Source organism: Octopus bimaculoides, chromosome 17 (assembly GCF_001194135.2).
Source record: "Octopus bimaculoides isolate UCB-OBI-ISO-001 chromosome 17, ASM119413v2, whole genome shotgun sequence".
Lineage (NCBI taxonomy): Eukaryota > Metazoa > Mollusca > Cephalopoda > Octopoda > Octopodidae > Octopus > Octopus bimaculoides.
Window position 1 is genome coordinate 5,363,508 of NC_068997.1, and position 22,500 is coordinate 5,386,007.

The window sequence follows — 22,500 nt, forward strand, 5'->3', positions numbered from 1 at the left end:
GCTAGAGGCGATGGCTTCTTGGAGCTAATTCACGGCAGCTTTCGTCCTAATTTTGGGACTGCCATGTTGGCTTGGCGATAACTATATATATATATATATATATATATTTAGTGAAGGCACATGGCTCAGTGGTTAGAGCATCGAACTTATGACTGTGAGGTTGTGAATTTGAATCCCGGACTGGGCTGCGTGTTGTGTTCTTGAGCAAGACACTTTATTTCACGTTGCTCCTGTTCACTCAGCTGTGGAAATGAGTTGTGACATCACAGGTGCCAAACTGTATCGGCCTTTGCCTTTCCCTTGGATAACACTGGTGGCGTGGAGAGGGGAGGCTGGTATGCATGGGTGACTGCTGGTCTTCCATAAACAATGTTGCCTGGACTTGTGCCTCAGGGGGTAACTTTCTAGGTGCAGTCCCATGGTCATTCGTGACCAAAGGGGGTCTCTGACTTCAAAATATATATTTGAGGAAATGTAATGATAAGCAAGTTAGGCAAGTCAATATACAAAAAATATTACATACATCTAATACTAAAAATGTACATAGGTTTACATATAAAAAGGTTACACAGAATAGAAATGATATCAGGAAGTAAAGGGGTTGAATAGATGTTTTATGGACTTGTAAAACTCTTATTTAACTCCTTTAATTTCTGATATCATTTCTATTCTGTGTAAGTCGGACCTTTTTATATGTAAACATACATAAACACTTTTTTGTAACAAATATATTTAATATTTTTTGTATATTGACTTGCTTATCCTTACATTCCACCACCCACCTGCTCAGGTTAAATCTCTTGAGCACTGCAAAGTGTATTCTATTCAGAGAATATATATCTTGCATCTATCTATCTGTCTATCTATATATATATAGATAAGAAAATGAGATGACAAAGGAATAAACAATTATCTTATGAACTTCATTAGCTTATAGTTGTTTCTGCTATAAAATGCAGTGGACTCAGTTGAGTGCCTGAGAAGTACCTTATGAGTCTCAAATACTAAGTGCAATTTATTTGGGAAAGGAATTATGTATATTTATAATGGGAGAAAGAACTGTGGTTTGGTGAGTTCCTGGGTAGTGGATAGAGGGATGGCCTTCAGATATTAGAAGTAAGCTGTCCTGGCCCAAACATAAGTTGCCCTTTGGTAAGGCATGACAACTAACAGCCACCTGACTTAGGATTACAAGTGAAGCCATGAGAAGCAGTGTGGTGGTTATACAGTTTCAGCAAAAATGTTTTGATCAACAGATGTGAAATCAACAACCAGGATCATTAACTCACCCAAGTATATTACTGTTAACATCTACAGATTTAGCAACCATAAATGTTATTAAAGCTTGTGAAATATGTGAATGGCTAACACTAAAGTAAATAAAATAATTTTCTAAAATATTACTTGTTACAGTAATTATTGTTTTTATATTTAAAACTATGGTTTTCTTGGCCAGAAACCCAAAGCAAAGTATAAAGTAACATAACAACAGCATTTAGGATTGCATGTGTCTATTTATGCATGTTTAATTTGTTTTGTTTTAATCAGATTAGGTTTAAAAGCTTCAACTTTCAGGTAACACAATTAGCAGGTGTTGCTTTTTTTATATTTTCTATTTTTGAAAGCTGATTAACTTATTAAATGGAATCACACAGGGTGTATAATGAGAATAGGACATTGGCCTTTCAGCTGATGAAGAGGGTGTTTAGGAGCTATATAATGTATGTGTACTTATATATCATAGGTGCAGCAAGGCCAAGTAGTTAAGAAATTTGCTTTACAATCACCAGGTCACAGGTTCAGTTTCACTGCACATCTTAGGCAAATGGTCTTTTACTATATATAGCGAAATCATGATGGCACCTGTACCAGTGGAGCACTAAGAGCACCATCCAAGCGTGATTGTTGCCAGAGCAGCTGTCTGGCTTCCATGCTGGTGGCACGTAAATAGCACTAGCGTGATCGTTATCAATGTCGCCTTCCTGGCATGTGAAAAGACAGTCGAGCGAGATCGTTACCAGTGCTAATGGACTGGCTCCTGTGCAGGTGACACGTAATACACCATTTCAAGCATTAGATATTTTCCCCCACTCTCCTTTCCCATTTCCCCTATCTTTTGTTTCCTCATACATTCTTGCAAACCCCATCTACTCCTACTCCTGGTTTCACTGTTCCCACTCACTTCCACTCACCACATACATTGAGGAACCACCAAAACACTGCATCACCACCCATTATGCTTTTGCAGCTACTACTAACACATTCTCAATCCCTCTCCTAAATGTGTGTGTAGCCATGTAGCTCCTCTACAAGAACTTGCTCTGTCCAACCCACAACTCCTTGGGTTTCGTTGTCTTGTGAGCTGCATGGTAACCTCACTAGCACTGGTGGCATGAAACATAGCATCCAGTACATGCTGCAAAGTGGTTGGAATTAGGAAGCACATCGAGCCTTAGCAACCATGCCAAAGCAGACATTGGAGCATGATGCAGTCCTTGGATCCATCAGACCCTATTAAACCATTCAGCCTATGGCAACAATGATAATTATTTCAAATTTCGGCACAAGGTTAGCAAGTTTGGGTAAGTGGGTAAGTTGATTACATCAACCCAGTACTCAGCTGGTGCATATTTTATCAACCCTGAAAGGATGAAAAGCAGTCGACTTCAGCAGAATTTGAACTCAGAACATGAGGATAGATGAAATACCACTAAGTATTTCGCCCAGTGTGCTAACGATTCTGCCAGCTTGCCGATGATGATAATGATGATGCTTTTATATATGTATTGATTCCAAACATCAGTACAAGGTCTCAAATATGTAGGAAAAGTTTAACCACATTTTATTTTATTGCCCCCACAAAAATGAAAGGTAAAATTGACCTGAGAAGAATTTGAACTCAGAAAATAGGGGTCCATAACTAAATACTGCAAAAACATTTGTGTGATACTTCTTGTATTTTGTCAACATCCACGAGTTTCTATGGAGTGGTGTAGCAGGCCAGATCCAAAGAGATTACAAACCCTATAGCCAATCCACTTCTAAAAAAGGGTGCTGTGTGTACCCTCACTTACGTCACAGAATAGGCAATTCTGAGAGTGAGAGAAGGATTGTAACCAATATATGATTTGTATTTTATTTGTTGAGCCTTGAACAGATGAAAAACAATGTCAATGGGATTCAAACTCAGAATACAAACTACCAGCGTCTTCGTTCTAAGTCTTGCGTTCAATGCCAAGTGACTCTTTTACATGTCAGTTTTTTTGATATGGTGGTGGTGGGTCTCCATTGTTCATAAGGCAGAATCAGTCGATCAACTGAATTATCTGTTTCTGAATTAATATGTAAGTGGCTGGATATTCCAGACATGTGTACCCTTAATAATCTCTCGGACATAATCAGAAATGTGAACAAGGCTTTATCTTTTTAATAACAGATACAATCCACCTCACAGGACTTTGCAACAGTTTCTACCTAATTTCATTCACAAGACATGAATTGATCTGAGACCATAGAAAATAACTTTTTAACCATTTGGCCAGACTACATCTCCATTTATTAACATAAATGTAAAATAAGAACGTAAATAAAACATATACCCCGATCATACTGGGATGGATACCTTACAGTATTCGTTGCAACTCTTGGCACTTTGGGTTTAAGTTTGCCTTTCATCCTTCTGCAGCAGATAAATAAACAACCAGCTACTAGAGTTCCTTCTTTATTTCTTCTCTCTTGGAATTGGTTACAAGTTAGTGAAGTAGTGGTACCATTCATGTATATTTACACACCAAAAATCTGATTCTACTGGATGAAACCTTTGGTTGACTCCATGGAAGCTGGCAACAGCTCTGGATGTCCTTTATTAATCTCATATATGATACCAACCCACCTGAGGCTACCTCTGGTTCTATATAACCAAACTTTTAAAATATTTATATTTCAAATTAAAACTATTATATTCTGTTTGGAAATTTTTAAGTTATACTCCAAATACCAGCTTAATAAACATAAAAGTTATTTATTCTATTAAATTCCTCCAAATTCTTAATTACTTTTAAATATAATTGAAACAAACTGTGTATTTCAATGGAAACAAGAGATGTAATCCATGAGCTGCTTTAACACTACCTCCTGGTACATTGGGTATCATTAGTGGTGTGCATTCTGTTGTCACCCAGGTTAACAAAAAAACCATAGTCCTTGGCTACCTTTAATAGAATCCACCCAGTTGTCACCAAGTTTCACACCATCCCCTTGTACCCTGAGTACTTTTAGCGGATTCCACTCTGTTGCAAGTATTTGGGCCAGATTTCCAATTTGAGGGTACCGTTCCCCTTCCCTTGCACTGGTCTCAGAGGTTCTGTCAAGGATCACGAGGATTGTCTTCCTCCCTGACTAAAAAAATTAATAAAAAATTGAGATGAATTTAACTAATAATAATATCGAGTGACCCTATACAGATTTGATTGCGGCAGCTCATGTCAAAATTGAGGGTAAGTTAGCAGGGACAAAGTTAAATGACATGTAAATATTGATCTCAAATTTTGGCATAAGACCAGCAAGTTCGGAGGAAAGGATAAGTTGATTATATTGACCTGAATGTTTAACTGATACTTATTTTATTGACCCTGAAAGGAAGAAAGGCAAAGTTGACCTTGGAGGAATTTGAACTCAGAGTGTGAAAATGGATGAAATGCTAAGCATTTTGCCCGGCTGACACATGTAGATATTAGAACCTTGATAGCTCCAGTAAAATTTATTGGGGAAAATTTAGTCATTACATTGAGAAGATCAAGTGATTATCATAAAACTCCATATATATAATATGCAAATGCACACTCACCCTTACCAAAAGAATCAAGACTTTTTTTGACAGGATCCATCAAGCTAAGGGACTACATTCTGCTTTAATGTTTACTTTGGCATGGTTTCTATGGCTAGATGCCTTTCCTAATGTAAAACACCATAGTACATAGTGGGTGCTTTTTTTTTTTTGTGGCACCAGCACTAGTGAGGTTGCTATGGAAGCTTGCAAGACTCTCCTTCGAAAGAACGTGGCTGCAGTAGTGAGGGAGAGAGTTTCAACTCTTTAGCATTCAAACTGGCCAGATCTGATCTCTCACACCTACCCTACAATATCATTCTAAAAATAAACAATAACATAATTGAAATCTCAAAGGCATGAGATAATGCATGATTAATTCAAAACAATGTGAATACATAAGCATTACATTTGACAGAATATTCTGAATGCTAAAGGGTTAATGATTAAAATTGGTGTATATAATGTAATAGCTTATTCTTTTACATTATTTTTTAGTAAATATAAATTTATTTTACACAAAATGATGCATTATAAACTAATAAATAGGATTATAGATTAGCCATGCTTGTTGCATTGTGCAATATGATGTATGAGTGTTTTAATCATTTAGACCCCAAAATCTAGATTTGTATATAATGGCCAACCTTGTTGGCCTACTTAATGATTATATATATATCTTACCATAATGGTTTGCTTGGTGATTATGAAGAAGGTTTAATCTGGATGACTCTCTTGTAAAAATGAAAGTTTAGTTCCATGTCAGCCCTGGTCAAACAGATTTATAATCAAAAGATTTCTAGCTGCAACTATTTTATATAATTCATCCCTCCATTTTTTAAAAGCAATAGAGCGTGATTTGATTGCTAGTTCTAGTAGTTTGGGCATAGGTTGGTACTAGAAAGGAAAACAGTAAAATACACATTTCAACAATATCTAGAAAAAAAAAAAAAAAAAAAAAAAAAAAACCAAATATTTAAAACTTAGGTTTTTAAAATTTGAAGAATAAATGCTGCTTTTCTTCACTTAACCTATTTGACATAAGAGCATTCCTCATCTTACTACCATTCTGATATCACAACAATCGGTCTGATATAACAACTCTTTCTGCTGTTGTGATGTCTCAACCAACAGTCTTGCATAATACACCTCTTATGGCCATATCACATCACATATTACTGCTGGTGTGATGTCTCAGCCAACAGTCTTGTCTAATACGTATCTTATATCAACATGATGTAACAGCTATCTTAATGCCAGTATGATGTTACAAAAGTCTTGCATAATATACATATTACTAAAAAAATAGATATGAGATAAGCTCTTATCAATATCACCATCATTTAACATCAGTGTTCCATGCTGGCATAGGTCTAAGAACTGCATCATGCTCCAGTGTCTGCTATGGCATGATCTCCATGACTGAATGCCTTTCTTCATGCCAACCACTTCACAGTATGTACCTGGTGCTTTTTTTTTTTTTGTTTTTTTTTTGTGCTACTAGTACTAGTAAGGTTGCTGTGCAACTTGCAAGACTACAAGCTCAAGTGGAGGGCTTTATGAGAGGAGGGTTAAGATATGTGAGAAGGAAGTGGGGCAGTGAAGGTTTTTGTTATGGAAGAGCTAAATAGCTAAAGAGATAATTATGTTTATTCTAATTATATAAAGCACTTTGAAAAGAAAAAAAAAACAATGATTAGTTTATTTATTTATATAAATTTATTACTTTCTTTTGAAAAGAAAAAAATGTACTTTTAGATTTCAAACAAAATTGTAAATCAAAATAGAATTTGTACATTATCGCAATTTTAATTAATGTTTTAAAAAAATTATTTATTTACGATTTATTGAAATATATAACTTAGAATTTATAGAAGAAAAAAAAACAAACAAAAAAAAAACAAATCATTGTCTTTTAGTCACTACAAATGACTGTTTCTGACCATACTGGAGTATTACCACACTAAAACAACTATTTGGTAAAAATGCAGTCATATTGACTTCCTTTAAGGCTATAAATTATCAGTAATTTGGATAATTAAAAACATTTCCTAGTTTGCTAGACATGCATCTCTGAAAGAGTTGTAAAGGTGTTTGGTTAGATTAAAATGGTGAAGCAGTGATGCTTCATGATTTTTCCAAAGCTATCAGATTTGTGCTTTTGGTCCAATATCAAAAGAATTCTACAACAGATTAACCCTTTTGTTATCATATTTCTGTTGAAATACATTGCCTTTGTTTCAATTTAGAAAATAATTAAGAATTTAATAAAATAACCTTTTCATTATTAATAGTTTTGTTTTGATATTTCCGTTGAAATACACTGCTTTTGTTTTAATTAATTTTGAATAGTGTCCGCAACATAAATTAACATGAAATTTTGATCACTTTAAAACAAAAAGCTCAGACCAGAGAACCAGGGATGGCCTCAACCAGGTTGGTATCAAATTGAATAGCAAACCGAATAAACAAACTGTGTTCATTTTAATTAATTATGAAAATTAGGAAGGATTTAGTAAAATAACTTGTTCATTAAGAACAGAAATTAACACAGAATTTTGATGGGATCTTTTAATTTAGATTACTTTAAATCAGAAAATTTGTATCCATAATCAGGGCTGGTCTCAAAGGGGTTAATTAAATGGACATATAGAGCCAAGGTGCCACAGCCCACATCAGCCATATCACCTCTTTGAAATCCACTCCTATCACACCCTCTTTGGTCCCGCCCTTATTGGTATCTTGACCAACTACATAAGCAACAGATTGCCTCCACCCCACTCCCCCAGTACAAGATTTTCATTATTTCTTATTTGCACCTAGATTAGTAAAACAGTCAATTCAACTGTGACATTATTTGAACCTAAGAAACCAAAGAGACTTGACTAATCCAGGTGCTCTTGTTTGTCACTTGACCATTCTACAACTGTACAGTTTCCCACACAAACACACACGCACTTAAAAAGGCAAGTGTAAAATGAAGATACATTTGTGAATGTAAGAAAACCATTCAGTCACATGACCTCAAGATTCACAGCATTGAGGTAGATTAGTGTCATTACTCTGATGAACAAATAGACAGTGAAACTGGCAGTAGTAATGCGATCAATATTTAATCAAATACTTTGAATAAAATTATTAGACTCTACATCTTTGGATTGAGTTCTCTCTTGTTAAAAATTGTTTCACTTCATATATACACACATACATAAACATTACCTTATACATATACAAATAAATTTAAATATATTACTGCATACATTTATGCATATTACCCCATACATACATGCATACACATTACCCCAAACATGGTCATCCACTACACTTCTCTTGCAATATGCATTCTTTCAGACAAAGATGGACAGTGTCCTCTTATTTCTTGCATTTCAGTTAAAAGTATATTTTTTCTCTTCCTATAATTTAATATCCATGCTGGAATAGGTAAGACAGTTTGCCAGAATTTAAAGACTGCAGAATGCTCTTCTTAATATCAACCACTTTACAGAGTGTACTGGGTGCTTTTTTCCTGCCACCAGCATTAGTAAAGTTGCCTTGCAGGCTTGTGGAACTATGACCTGTGAGGAGGGGGCAGTAGTTGCCTTCATGCTAGGAGATGGGGGATAGTTTAAAGCTTGAGAGAAGTGGGGAAGCAGAGCAGGTTCTTGTAGAGAAGTTATGTGGCTAATTAGTAGGAGCTGCAAACATATTATATGTATATATATAAAACACAGCCAGTTTATCAAAATTTATTTTTAAAAAATCCTAAAACAAATGATTGGATTGTGTTGCTTGAATCAATAAATAATCAAATTATAGCAAATATTAGAATACTCTCTTATGAAGATGTTGCAAAACAACTGGTTAAAGTTTAATTCATCTTGAGATTCTTCAGATTTCTTTAAAAAATTCAGTGAATTATTTCAAAAATACACTGATATTTTCAATTAATTATTTACACTCACCCATAATGAATCATTTGAATGGGTTGTTATTTCTAAAAAAATTTCTACATAATTTTTTGGAACAGCTGTCTTCATACAGTAGAAATACTGACAGCACTTACCCATGTCTGACTACAGATTTTAAACTTGCTGCATTAAAAACCATAAAAGGGTTTTAAAATAAACACCACCAGTTTTCAAACATGACCTCCTCCCACAAACAATTAGGTAACATTTAATTAAAACTATTTTAATAAACAATAACAATATAAACTTTTAGCTTTAATCTATTTCCTGTTGTTTTTCTCAATATTTTGAATAATTTCATTGTAATTAAAACAACTGGCACTTTGATCAATTGGGTTTTGTTTACTGAATGTCATGGCATAAAAGATGCATAGGCATATTAAGTGCAGTCCAATTTCTGGATTAAAATTGGGGTATAGTAGTGATCGTTAGGGACAAAATTAGCTTATGAGTAGTCCCACTTTGCATGTAGGACATAGGATGATATTTTTGAATTATATTTTTTTTGGAAAACATTGTCATATATGTCATCAAATACAGTAACTGTTTTCAAACGAAATGTGTGTGTGTCCACTAGCAGAACAATTCCGAGATTAGACAAATGTCTTGTAACTGTTTTGCCCTAAGAAGTCTGGTTTCATATCCCACTGATGTCAAGCTGGCCTTTCATTCTTCTGAGGTCAAGTCAATGAAATACAACTTTACTGAAACTCATCAATTCCTCTCATGTTGATGCCTGCCTAGTTACTGTCATACAAAGAGAGAATGATAGCTGGCCCCAGGTAAAGGTGGAAGTCTTGGGGTGGAGGCTAGCAAACTCTTTTCATAAAAAAAAACCAAAAAAACTTGCCACTGAAATTATCCAAAAATCACCATTGTATGCTAGAGACAGACATGGTAGGCATGAATAGACTATATATATATATATATAAATATATATATGAGTTTGAATCAGCTTCTATTTGGAATTATTGCTCTCCTAAATGGCTCAAGGACCAGGTTTCATTTTTAGCTTGGTTTCTTGGGATGGATGCCCTTTTTATCACTAACCCTTTTAAAGGGTACTGAATACATTTTATCATGGCACCAGTACTAGAGTGATTATAATGATTATAAAGATCATCTCGATCTTACACTGTCTCAACACATTTGCCAGTCATTTAAACAGCACGTACTGAATGATTTAATTGTAGCACCAGCACTATTGAGGTTACCCTGTATCCCAGGAAACTAAAGAGTCCTCACTGCTTTAATTTGTTTGTTCACAAAATGCAATGTAACCAAGAAAGTGCGAATGTTTATGTGTGTATTTATTTAGCTTTAACCTATTTTTTAATCCCTTTTTTCTTCTTTTTTATATGTAATTCATAAACAGAGCCTGAAAAATTGCTTTAAGATACATGGTGTATTTTATAAATATGCCTGGTCAAGTATCATAATAGCATGAAACTATTAGTAGCTCTTTCAGCTGCGTATTTAATTTGAGACACACACACACACACATATATATATATATATAAATTAGATTGGAGCCTGGTGTTGCCATCCGGTTTCACCAGTCCTCAGTCAAATCGTCCAACCCATGCTAGCATGGAAAGCGGACGTTAAACGATGATGATGATGATATATATATATATATACATACATACGCGCCACAGCACACTATAAAGTGGTTGGCATTAAAAAGGGCATCCAGCCATAGAAATCAGGTCAAAGCAGACATTGGAGCACAGTACAGTCTTCCAACTTGTCGGATGCTGTGAAACCATACAACTCATCCTAGCATAGCAGACAGACATATAATGATGATGATGATGACATACATATGTCATGTCTTGAAATATGTTAAAACAGCAGCAGTAATAAGTGTGAATTTATGGCCCTGGAAAGATCTAGCAGAATAATAGCTTGATAACATTTGTTTCAGTTTGACTCTTTAATTACAAGACATAAGTTTTCATGTAAGTGAATTCTAACAAAATCACAATGTTCCAATCAAAGCAATCCCAGTATTTCACTGGTACTTAGTCATCCACAATATTTTACTGGTGTTTATTTTAGCAAACCCAGAAGGCTGAAAGTCTAAGTCAATCCAGGCAAGATATGATATCACAAAGTCATGGACTTAACTGAATACTACAATAATAATAGTAATCCTTTCTGTAATAGGAAGAAGGCCTGAAATTTCTGGGTAGAGGACTAATCGATTACATTAACCCCAGTGCACAACTGGCCCTTATTTTATTGATTCTGAAAGGAAAAATAGCAAAGTTGATCTCAGTGGAATTTGAACTCAGAACATAAACGTAGAAGAAAAGCCACTAAGCATTTTGTCAAGTGTGCTAACAATTCTGCCAGCTCGCTGTCTTAAAGAGCTGTAGTAAATATCATTATCATTGGTAGCATTGACATCTTCACTATCACCAACATCTAAAGAATGTAAAAAAAAAAAAAAAAAAAAAAAAAATCCAAGAAAGTAATACCACAAATTAAGTAAACAAACAATAATAAACATTCATGTTTTCACATTATTATATTCTATAATATATTTCCTATACAAACAATATTCTTTTACGGAACATTCTCCAGTATACATTGTCCTTTCCTGTTATAATCATTCATCAGGTCATTATCCTTTGATTAAAAAAAACAAAAAACAAAACCATATCCATATGGTATAATAGAGTCCTTTCTGTCATATATATATATATATATATATATATATATATATACATACATACACATACATATACACACACCAATCAACTATATCCTCATTGGATGCCAATCTTCGTGGATCAACAAGCCATATCACATTCCAGGCCAGTGAGATAAACGTCCCACATCCAAACAAAACTATCTCTAGATCAGTCTTTCATGCATATATAAACCACATTTCTCATTATTGTAGGTCTTTTTATCTGTGCATGTGTATACATACACATCCTATATATGACCATATCCCCACAGAAGATAGTAATCATTTGTGAATGTAGTTAGTATATCGATTCCTGATCAATATAATCACATACCTTTGAAGCTAAGACTGTCCAAAACCCTTTACATAAAACAATATTACTGATATTTGATTTAGTTGACAGTGTTGTAGGGTGGTGGTGGTGGTGGTGGTTGGGAGGTAGAGAAAAGTATCTACTTTGGAGGGGTGTCTGTGTGGGGGAGCAGTTTGGGAAGTTGAGAGAGATAATGACAGAACAGTACTGAGAGAAATTGTTCAAGCAAAGAGAGACTCAGAGAGAAAAGGAACAGAGAACAGTGAGAAAACAAGAGAGAAGACAGAAGAAGAGAAAAAGAATGGGAAGGAGGAGGAGGCAAAACAATATGGAAGGTGTTATAAAGATGAGACAATGTTATGGGAAGATTTTTTTTTTTACTATGCTTTCTTTGTAAAGAGACAATGGAAGAGGATGGGAAATAAGAGGGGTGGTTGAGTGCATGATGTGTGCATCATCATAGTCTCACATCTTTATACACATCATATATATATATATATATAGTTATGTATATTTATATTCATGTCAGCATCTGTATTATATATATATATATATATATATATATATATATATATACATACATACACACACACACACACACACAAATATATATAATTACAAAAGAAATCCAACAACAACAAAACAATGAAATAATAATAATAATAATATTAATAATGATAATAATTAATCGAAACTAATCAGCTCTGCTTCGTTTTGTGGCAGCACCATTTGCTGTGGTGGTGCCTGATATTGCTGGGTGGGAGGTCCAGCCATGTATTGTTGTTGTTGTTGTGGTTGCTGCTGTTGTGGTGGTTGCTGTTGGGGTGGTTGCGCAGGTATTGCACTGTACACACTTGGTTGAGATGCACCGACTGGAGGAAGAGTATTTGCCAGATCTGTGCAAAGAGAGAAAGAACAAAGGTATACATATCTATATACAAAAGAAATCCCACACTTGAAAGCCAGTTACAAGTTAGCATCAAGAGGGGCATATAGTTATAAAACAAAACCTCAAAGAGATATGCTTGCCTGGAAAAACAAATGTAAACACACACAAAAAAAAATATGAGTTCATTAAACATGTCACTGGCATGAGTGCAAATTACGTGGCACTGGCACAAGTGCATCATATGTGGCACTGCAATGAGAGCATTTTATGTGACACTGGCACCTGCAAGACAAAAACCTCTTCCCTGGGAGGGAGAGTGGGTGGGTGGCCAGAAAGGAGATGTTTTTAAATTAAAAAATTTTTTTTATTAATTATACTTTTAAGTTCGTTATAGAAATGTACATGATGGAAGTTGATTTGCTGATCCTTGATCTAGGTTATTGGTGCAATTGCTCCATCATGGCTGATACCATGTTGTTGTTAAAAAGGAAATACTGAGGCCCAATGGTGTTTAAAATACTAGACCAACATGGTCAAAATTCAAATCTTGGTACGGCTGTTGGTTTATGTTCTATATCAAGGGGCATAACTCTGCTAGCTCCAGTTAACCTGCCTGAAAACAAAAGTTGTTGATTGCCATTGTTACTTCAAGGTTCAAGTGACTATCAGCAGGGAATACAACCCTGAAAAACTCCAGCAAACATGTAAAAAAAAAAACAACAAACAATATACTAAATGTCCAGATCATGTAATAAGGGTAAATACGGAACTACATACATATGAAGTGAACTTAACCATATAACAATGCCTGTTATTTCTAGTGAGTTAAGCGACCATGTAGAAGTTCCTGTTGGAATCAGAAGTTTCCTTGTTGGAATATACTGTGTATATTGAGCTCATATATCTGGACATCTTCACTTTTTAAATATATCACCCCGACCTGCATTCTGATCTATACTCCTTCCTGAGCCACTTCCACCTCTCTCACCATACTACTACCCCATCAACTGTATCTCCACCTTCGGTCATCACACACTACATTCACTTTTACCCTTAACCATTTGTTATTCTCCCTTCAGACTCTCATGAAACTACACCCCACTTTAATGCACTGTTTATATTCTCCCTAATACTCATCTCCTAGTGTCTTGTGTTGCTCTGGCATCTAGTCACCATCATCTAACCTTATTCCAGATATGCCCACCCACTCCTATATGATGTAAGGTAGCCATGTATCTTCTCTCTAACAAGACCCTTGGGCTTCTCCCTCTATCATATTTTAGCCTCTCCTATTCTCAAATATCCCCCCCCCCACCATTCACATGCTTTGTTGAGGAGACTTTTTTCCTTTTCTTCCACTTGTAGGTTTTTTAGCGATAATAGGAAACATGGCATCCAGTTCACACCAAGTAAAGTGATTGGCATTAAGAAGGGTATCCAGCTGTAGAAACCATGCCAAAACTGACTCTGGAGCTCAATGCAGTCCTGCAGATTGTTGGATCCTGTCAAACAGTGCAACATAAACAAGCATGGAAAACTGATAGTAAATGATGATGATCAGAGGCAGTTATGAACACCAGCTGGACCACTGGATATACTCAGGGTTTTAGAGGGCTAATCACTTGTTCAACCCTACACCACAGCTGCTAATGTTGGTTATTATAAAGAAACAAAAGGAATCCAGTAGGTCTGCATTATGTTTACTCAAATGGACCTCTTGATACCAAGCTGCATGAGTCTGCTCCTGATCCTATGATACAAACTTCCGGTTTTATTTAAAGTTATCTAAAAACCTTAAAACAAACTTTTACACTAACTTATATTCCAAATACCAGTTTAATAATAAAGTTATTCCATAAAATTCTTGATTACTTTCAGAATTAAAACAAAGCACTGTATTTATGGGGTGCACTCAGAACAGCAAAATTCAAACAATAGCGCATCTATTCATTCGTGATATGTTCTTGCAGATTCAAATCTGAATATCCGATTACTGTTGTTTTACATAATGGGAGAACATCTTTTCTTTATTTGAATTCTTGCTGTTCAGCATGCACACCATAAATTATTAGGAGGGAATGCTGAAAAGCTCTTGGCTTTGGGTAAGAAAAAATGCAGGAGGATCAGTTAATTATGATTTCATTGAACATATTCCCCTCTCAGGTTCACACACTTATTGCAGCAGTCCTTCAGTTTTTCTAAGCCCTGTAAAAGAACTCAGGAGGTTGGGCCTCCAAGTAGGTCTTTTGTAAGACCTTTAAAACCTTCCCTTGTCACACGAAAACCTAAGGAGAGGACACACAAAGTTGATAGTAAATGCTAATGTGGGGAGTCTCCATAGTCATTCAACTTGCTAGAAATGGAGGCTAAATGCCTCATAACACAACCTACAATCTTAGATAATGTGATACTAGATACCCTCCACTAAAGGACAAAGATCTCCATTCAGAACTGAGCTGGGGCTTTATATATCTCATTGTTTTTAACATCAATTTTTCCATGCCTGCATGGATCAGATAGAGTTCATGGAGGCAGATTTTCTATAGCTGGATGCCTTTCGGGTCATCAACTCTCACCTGTTTTCAAGCAAGGTAATATCTCTCCATGGCCAGGCAGTTATTTCATGGAAAACTAGAAATCAACGACATTGCTTATGACAGTGACACACATTTACAACTACCACATGATGTTAACGCAAGGAGACACAAACATACAAACAATCAAATACACACATGATGGGCTTCTTTCAGGATTATAATAGATGCCACTTGTCCAAAGTGCCACACAATAGTACTGAATCCCAAACCATGTGGTCAGAAAGTATCTTAATCACCCCACCCCCCTCCAATCATCTTTACAATTTAACATCCACTTCTCTCTGCTTGCATGGGTCAGACTAAATGTGTACATTCATGTGTGTGAGAGATCATTTAACGTCTGTTTTCCATGCTGGCATGGGTAGGATATATAATATATATATATATATATGTCAAGAACAGTTTTAAAATTTGACACACAAAGTAATATAAAAACAAGCCAAGGGGACACAAATACTAAAACAATATTTCATACATACTCTGCATGTTTAATGAGGAATATTCTGGATTAGGGATTGATGTATAAATTGGTCCTGCAGAAGAAATCTGTGATAAACTTGACGGCTGACTCGATGCTGGATTATAAGATTGGTAAGAATTGGAAGAAGCCTGTATAACATCTGTGCTCATTGCTGGTTGGTAACCTGCAGACTGTGCAACCGTTTGAGACGGGTGACCAAGAGCAGGAGGGTACTGACCACCAGCAGGTTGGCTGTAGTTTGTGGAGTTGGGTGCATTTGGGATCTGTGGTGGTGTTGGTTGTTGTTGTTGTTGTGGTGGTGGTTGTTGTTGCTGTGAGGGTGGTGGTTGTTGTTGCTGCGGTGGTGGCTGTTGTTGTGATGGTGGTGCACCAGGTGGTTGCATGTAGATCTCATTTGGTGCACTGCTGTTGACCGGGAGAGATGGTGGTGGTGGCGGTGGCGCCATGCCTGGTGGAGCACCAGGACCTGGCATCATACCAACTGGCAAATAACCTATTCGATGCATCTGGTGGACCGGAGAGTTTTCAAGTGAGCTGCCAGGACTAGGAAAGTTTGGGGCACCATACGGGTTCTGGAATAGAGAAGAAATTTAGGAATCAAAGAAACATTCTACAACGTGTATGTGCATGTGTGAACAGCTGAGCTTTCTCCTGCATCAGTTAATAAACAGATGATTCACAAAATGAATAGATATAGATGAGAGTGATATTGTCCTGAGGTCAACAGGACCCATTGCTTCAATGGCTATATCTGACCAGACAAAAATCATACAATCCATTAAAATTATGAGACATATTGAATATCAAAAATTAAACAATAATTATTATTACAGTAGTGTGTGTATGTATAACTAAAATACAGCCAACAACATTGACTGATTTATGTCAGTAGTTTGCCAAGGTTGTGGAAATTACCGTTATATCAGCACCAAGCAGTGTTTAGGCATAAGCAAAGTTTAGGTTAGTTAAAATATGTGTGTGACATATTTCAGCTGCTAAAGGCAAATTCACTGCAGTTACCATGGAGTAAAATTCTCACTTGTGGAAAAAGGTATAAAAACACCATACCTGTCCAGTGTCACTCTTATCAGAATTCCCAGACATCAATGTTTCTAGCTCTTCAGCTGGTATCAAGGAAAAATACCCAAGTATAGCATTGACCAAAATACAGTCAACATTGACTGATTTGCACTGGTAGATTGCCGAGGTTATGGAAATTACTAATATCAGAGCCTTGTAGTGTTTAGGCATAAGCAAAGTTTAGGTTAATTAAAACATATGTGACATATTTCAATTGCTATCATCTTTTAACATTCATTTTCCATACTTGCACCAGTTGGATGTCTTGACCAGAACTGGCAAGTAGGGAAGCTGCACCAGGTTCCTGTCAGTTTCGGCTTGGTTTCTACAGCTGGATGCCCTTCCTAATGCCAACTGTTTTACAAGTGTGCTGGGTGTTATTACATGGCGCTAGCATGGGTGCTGTTTACATGGCACCAGTATGGGTGCTTTTTATGTAGAACCAGCACAGGGCTCTTGCACACCAATCCTCCTCAGCATTAACACTTCTGCTGTGGAGGACAGGTCTTTATATTTATAGATAACTGGAGACGAATACCATTCCTCCATGTGATCAGCTTGAAAAATTAAGATATTAAGATACTGTCCTTAACATAAAACCAATGGTAACCTTAATACACAAATGAAGAAATTTTATCTACTAATGTGGTGTTGAGCACCCATTCTTGTTGTTTGACATTTACATATGTGTGTGTGCATATGTACACACACACACACACACATATATATATATATATATATATATATATACACACACACATATACACACAACATTGTAAGTAGATTTGGTAGGTAGAAACTGAAAGAAGCTCATTGTGTGTGTGTATGTGTGTGTGTGCACGTGCATATATTTGTACATGCATGTCAGAGGGTGTCTCTTTGTTTAAACCTTGCCCGATAATTGCTAGTGAGCGTTACCATTACAATGGCTGTATCAGCATTCATTCCCAGTCTCCCACCAAATCATGTGCCAAAGGGATATTTCCCCTGGACTAGAAAAAATCATCAGCATCATCATCAGTAACAATTGGCAACATGATAAATTCCATCTGACCCATGTGAGCATGGGAAAATGAACATTAAAACGATGATGATTACATACATAGATACATACAGGCTGAGCCAAAAGTCACACATAAGATAAAATTCAATATGCTCCAGAATTGCTAAAGACATGTTTCAAGTTTTCTAAAATTGTGATGAATACACACTTGTACATAATGAACAAAATGAATAATAACGTAATATGTCAAATGTTTTGGTGTGTTACTTTTGACCTACCCTGTGTATGTGTACATTACATATATCTATATATACACATACACAACACATATATAATGGCTTCTGTACAGTCTTTGTCTGTAACCACTTGTGATCCTTTAGCAGAATTCTATAGACCATCTGCCCACCCTAAGAATGGGTTTCGTCTCTTCATTGGCCCTACTTCTCATCTCAAATCGGTGCTGATAATACCTAATAATTATTTTACATTAGGAGTGGCTCAGCATGTTCACATACAGAGCCATTCAAATAACTGAAAATCTTAATTCATCTTTAACAAGAATGTTGGTGCAAAATGCTCTATGAATATGTCTTGCAGTTTTCAGCTATAACAACATAAAAACCTTTACCTGGCCGTAGCCATAAGCCTGCATCTGCCTGATCTGAGTGAGGTGTTTCTGTTGCTCAAGACGAATCTGGTATTCTCGCTCCTGTTCATGCATTCGCTGGAATGCTAACTGGCGTTGCATCTCAAGGTATTCCTGAGAAGAAATAAAAAACAATCAAAGAATTAGTGATAAGGTAGATAAAAAGTCAATCAAGGGTTCAAATCATCTCATCAGTACAGCTGGAAGGAATGGACCAACCCCATTGTTGCTTAAACCTAGGTTAGCACTGATTAAGCAGATCTATTATCAAAGGAATACCAGCCAAGTCTTTCACAAAGTCTCACTACATCCACAATTACTTTAGTCAATTAGTCCTTCCTTTTTAAGGCACTATTATCAAAGGTTTCAGCTACGGATGATATGTACTCCAGTCCCAAGATACCTTGATCTGCAGCTTCTTCTTGTGTAAACAGCGTAGTGGTTACAATGTTGGATAGAATGAATGCCTTGCAGTATTTGTCCTGACTCTCTGTGTTCCATGTTCCAATCCTACTGAGGTTAGCTTTACCATTTATTGTTTCAGAGTCGGTAAAATGCATCAACCAGAGTAGTAGATTAGTAGAACTGTAAGAACATTGAACTGGAAGTTCAAATTTTATTGGGAAGGAGACTTAAACCATGATTCCTTTTAACACCACACTACTTGGCATCTTTAGTAGAGTCCATTCTTTAGCAAGAATTTGGGTCTAAGTGTCCAGTTTGAGGATACCTTCTTACATCAATTTCAGAGGTCCTGTAAAGCTCATAGTTCCTCCTTTTCCACCAGCCAATTTGGAAGGGACTTCAAAACTCATTGATCATACCAATCATCCTTTTATGAACCCATTAAAAAACATTAAAATGATATCAAACAACCAAGTTTAGAAGATGAGAAATTTGAGATGAGGAGTTTTGTTTGTTGTAGCCACTCTAAAGACTTACGTGCTTCTTTTGTCGCATAATTTCCAGCTTCTGTGACATCTGAATCTGTCTAAGTCTTTCTTGTTCTTCTTGTTCACGTCTTCGTTTTTCACGGTGATCCTCACGTAAAGCATCAAGGGCTTCCCGAGCATCTCTCAGCTGAGCAAGTTTGTCCTGGAGACATTCGTAGTGGCCTGAAATTAAATCAAGTATGGTTGTGAGTGTGTTGTGTGGTTGTGTGTGTGTGTGTGTGTTTTGTGATGGTGCATGTGTGTGTGTATTATTACTTTGCTTGGAAATAAGAGAAGGTTAGTAGCACGGAAGACATTCTGCCTCAACAAATCCCAACTGACTCATGGAAAACTAAACATTAAAATGATGATAAATGCAAGCATGTGCGGGAGAGAGAAAGAGATAGGATGTGTGCGCATGGAGAGAGAATAATATAATATATGATATAAAGACTCATGCAGCACATTCTAGTACAGAAAAATGTGAAAACAGTGTTGGTGATACATATATTTTATACAAAGTCATTATAAAGCACTTGTTTCTAGAACTTGCAGGTGACACGTAAAAGCACCCACTACACTCACTGAGTGGTTGGCGTTAGGAAGGGCATCCAGCTGTAGAAACTCTGCCAAATTAGATTGGAGCCTGGTGTTGCCATCCGGTTTCACCAGTCCTCAGTCAAATCGTCCAACCCATGCTAGCATGGAAGGCGGACGTTAAACGATGATGATGATGAACTTTATTTTATATATGGTAAAATTATTAGAGGAAGAATTATCATAAGTCTTATCTCCCAATCACTATATCCGCCCCTTGACCTTACATAATCTCAACAGTTGTCACCTACTCTTCCCTATCTTCCTTACTTACCATCCCTCAATGTTTGCTCTTCATTCATTATACTCTACCCTTTACTTCTCCATCTCTTTCTATCTCCCACACTTCTGTACATTTCTGCAACCTCTACCCACCCACAGTCCCTTGTCTGATCCCCACTGACTTTTACTCATCTCATAACTTGAAGATCAATCCTGACACATCATCACAATTTTACCTCTCCAACTTCCCTTCCAATTACCCTTACCCTCTCTTCTAAAATGTGAGGGGCCATGTAGCCTTTCTACTACAAGAAACCTGCTCTACTCTGGCCCTCATCTATCTTAAAACTGCCTCTTTTGGAATTTGTAGTCTTGTAAGCTGCATAGTGACCTCACCAGTACTGGTGCAATGAAAAACACTCTCAGGTAAGTATATTCAACACTGTGACTGAGACAACAAATAGATAACAGATTTCTGTGTCAGCCAGGAGTGATGACAGATGTATATGCATATATCTTTTGGTGATATATACGGCTGAAGGATGTAAACATTAACAAATACACTGGAAAACTGGTTTTTTAACTAACTCATCAATGCAAAGTTCTGCACTGAGTTACAGACACTCCCTTGTCATTCTTGCTGATGGAAATGTAGTGAACTAGCAATTGGTCAATTGGAAATGTGTAACTAATAACTCATATTGTGATATGATATTATACATACACACACATGTATAATTAAAATAAATACCAGTATGATAGTGTGTGTGTGTGTGTGTATGTGTGTATATATATTTGTATGTATATATATATATATATATATATAGAGAATTCACAAAAAAACAACAGACGAAGACAGGTGGTGTAGAAAATAAATAGATGTATTAGTATAATGCTACGTTTCGAGCCTACGCTCTTCCACAGAAAGAAACAAGGAGAGAAAAAAATGTGTGTAGTGGTTAGCGATCTATTGAGTCCAATACATGCCAATACAGAAGATGGACATGAGATGATATATAAATATGTGAGCGCGTGTGTGTGCATACACAGTGAATATGTGTATGTGTGTGTGAATTATGTGCTAGAAAGAGTTAAGCGTGTTGGCCAGAGAGACAGCTTGAACCCCTGGATACTAGATCTTTCAGTTTGGTCAGCTGACACCTTGGCCTTGTTGTGCAACTTACTTCGGGCATCTTCTTGCTCTTGAATATATTTCAGCAACTGTGGGTGCATGTTACTTATGACATTGAAGAGGGATTGCACAGAGGTGTCGTTGGTTATGCTCCGACCTCTCATTGAATTACTGCGCATACGATTGACAAATATCTCAACACTGCTTTGTAGAGCACCCAAGAATTGTTGTTGGTCAATGTCAATATCCCCGTTCTGAAAAGACAAACAAATTGGAAAAATATTAAAAATAATATTGAGGTACCCCATACAATCAGCTGGAACCAGGAGGAAAAAAAAAAAATCAAAATTAATCTTTCCACAAAAAAAATTAAGGATTCATATAACTGGTAGGTAGCTGTAAATGTTTAGTGGCTGAAAGACTAAATCTGTCCCTGGAGCAGATGCTAGTCTCTCATTGCAAGTAGTCATCATCAACATTTCATGTCTGTTTTCCATGCTGGCATGGGTTGGATAGCTTGACAGGAACTGGTAAGGTGAGGGTCCACATTAGGTTCCATAGTCTGTTTTAGCTTGGTTTCTACAGCTGGATGTTCTTCCTCACACCAATCATGTTATAGAGTGTACTGGGTGCTTTTTATATGGCACCATGACCAGTGCTTTTTACGTGGCACAAATTCTCGATAACTAAAATATCTGGAGTACATAAAATGTCTTGGCTCATAGACTGGCTGTTCAATACTTTGACCATATAGCGTGATTGGAGCTTTTTCAATTCGAGCCAACAAAAGAGTCAGCTTTGCCTTTTATCTTTTCAAGATTGATAAAGTACGTACCAGTTGAGCACTGGGGTTGATGCAATTCACTTACCCCCATCCCCCAAAATAATGGCCTTGTACCAAAATTTTAAACCAATATTTTACTCTTATATTAATCTCACTTTCTTTAATAATAAATATAAAATTCTATACTACTACAACTACTACTACTACTACTAATAATAATAATAATAAATGAAGATTGATGTAACTCTTCGATTGACTTTGTTTACTGAGCTGAACAAAGTCAATCTGTAATTTATTACATATCACATTACACTCTTACTTTGTAGTAGTAAA

General features: G+C 36.3%; 1 protein-coding gene across 5 annotated transcripts in view; it reads right to left on the reverse strand.

The window, feature by feature from the left end:
• Nucleotides 1–11,303: 11,303 nt before the first annotated feature.
• LOC106883725 (hepatocyte growth factor-regulated tyrosine kinase substrate) overlaps nucleotides 11,304–22,500 on the reverse strand; it is an 86,976-nt gene continuing 75,779 nt past the window's right edge. For all 5 annotated transcript variants that reach the window (XM_052974051.1, XM_052974050.1, XM_052974053.1 and 2 more), the window contains 5 exons: nucleotides 21,436–21,637; nucleotides 19,443–19,615; nucleotides 18,483–18,614; nucleotides 15,770–16,343; nucleotides 11,304–12,700 (listed from right to left, as the gene is read on the reverse strand). In XM_052974051.1, coding sequence (XP_052830011.1) covers nucleotides 12,489–12,700; nucleotides 15,770–16,343; nucleotides 18,483–18,614; nucleotides 19,443–19,615; nucleotides 21,436–21,637 — 1,293 coding nt within the window. In that variant the 3' untranslated portion in view covers nucleotides 11,304–12,488. The remainder of the gene's footprint in view (nucleotides 12,701–15,769; nucleotides 16,344–18,482; nucleotides 18,615–19,442; nucleotides 19,616–21,435; nucleotides 21,638–22,500) is intronic.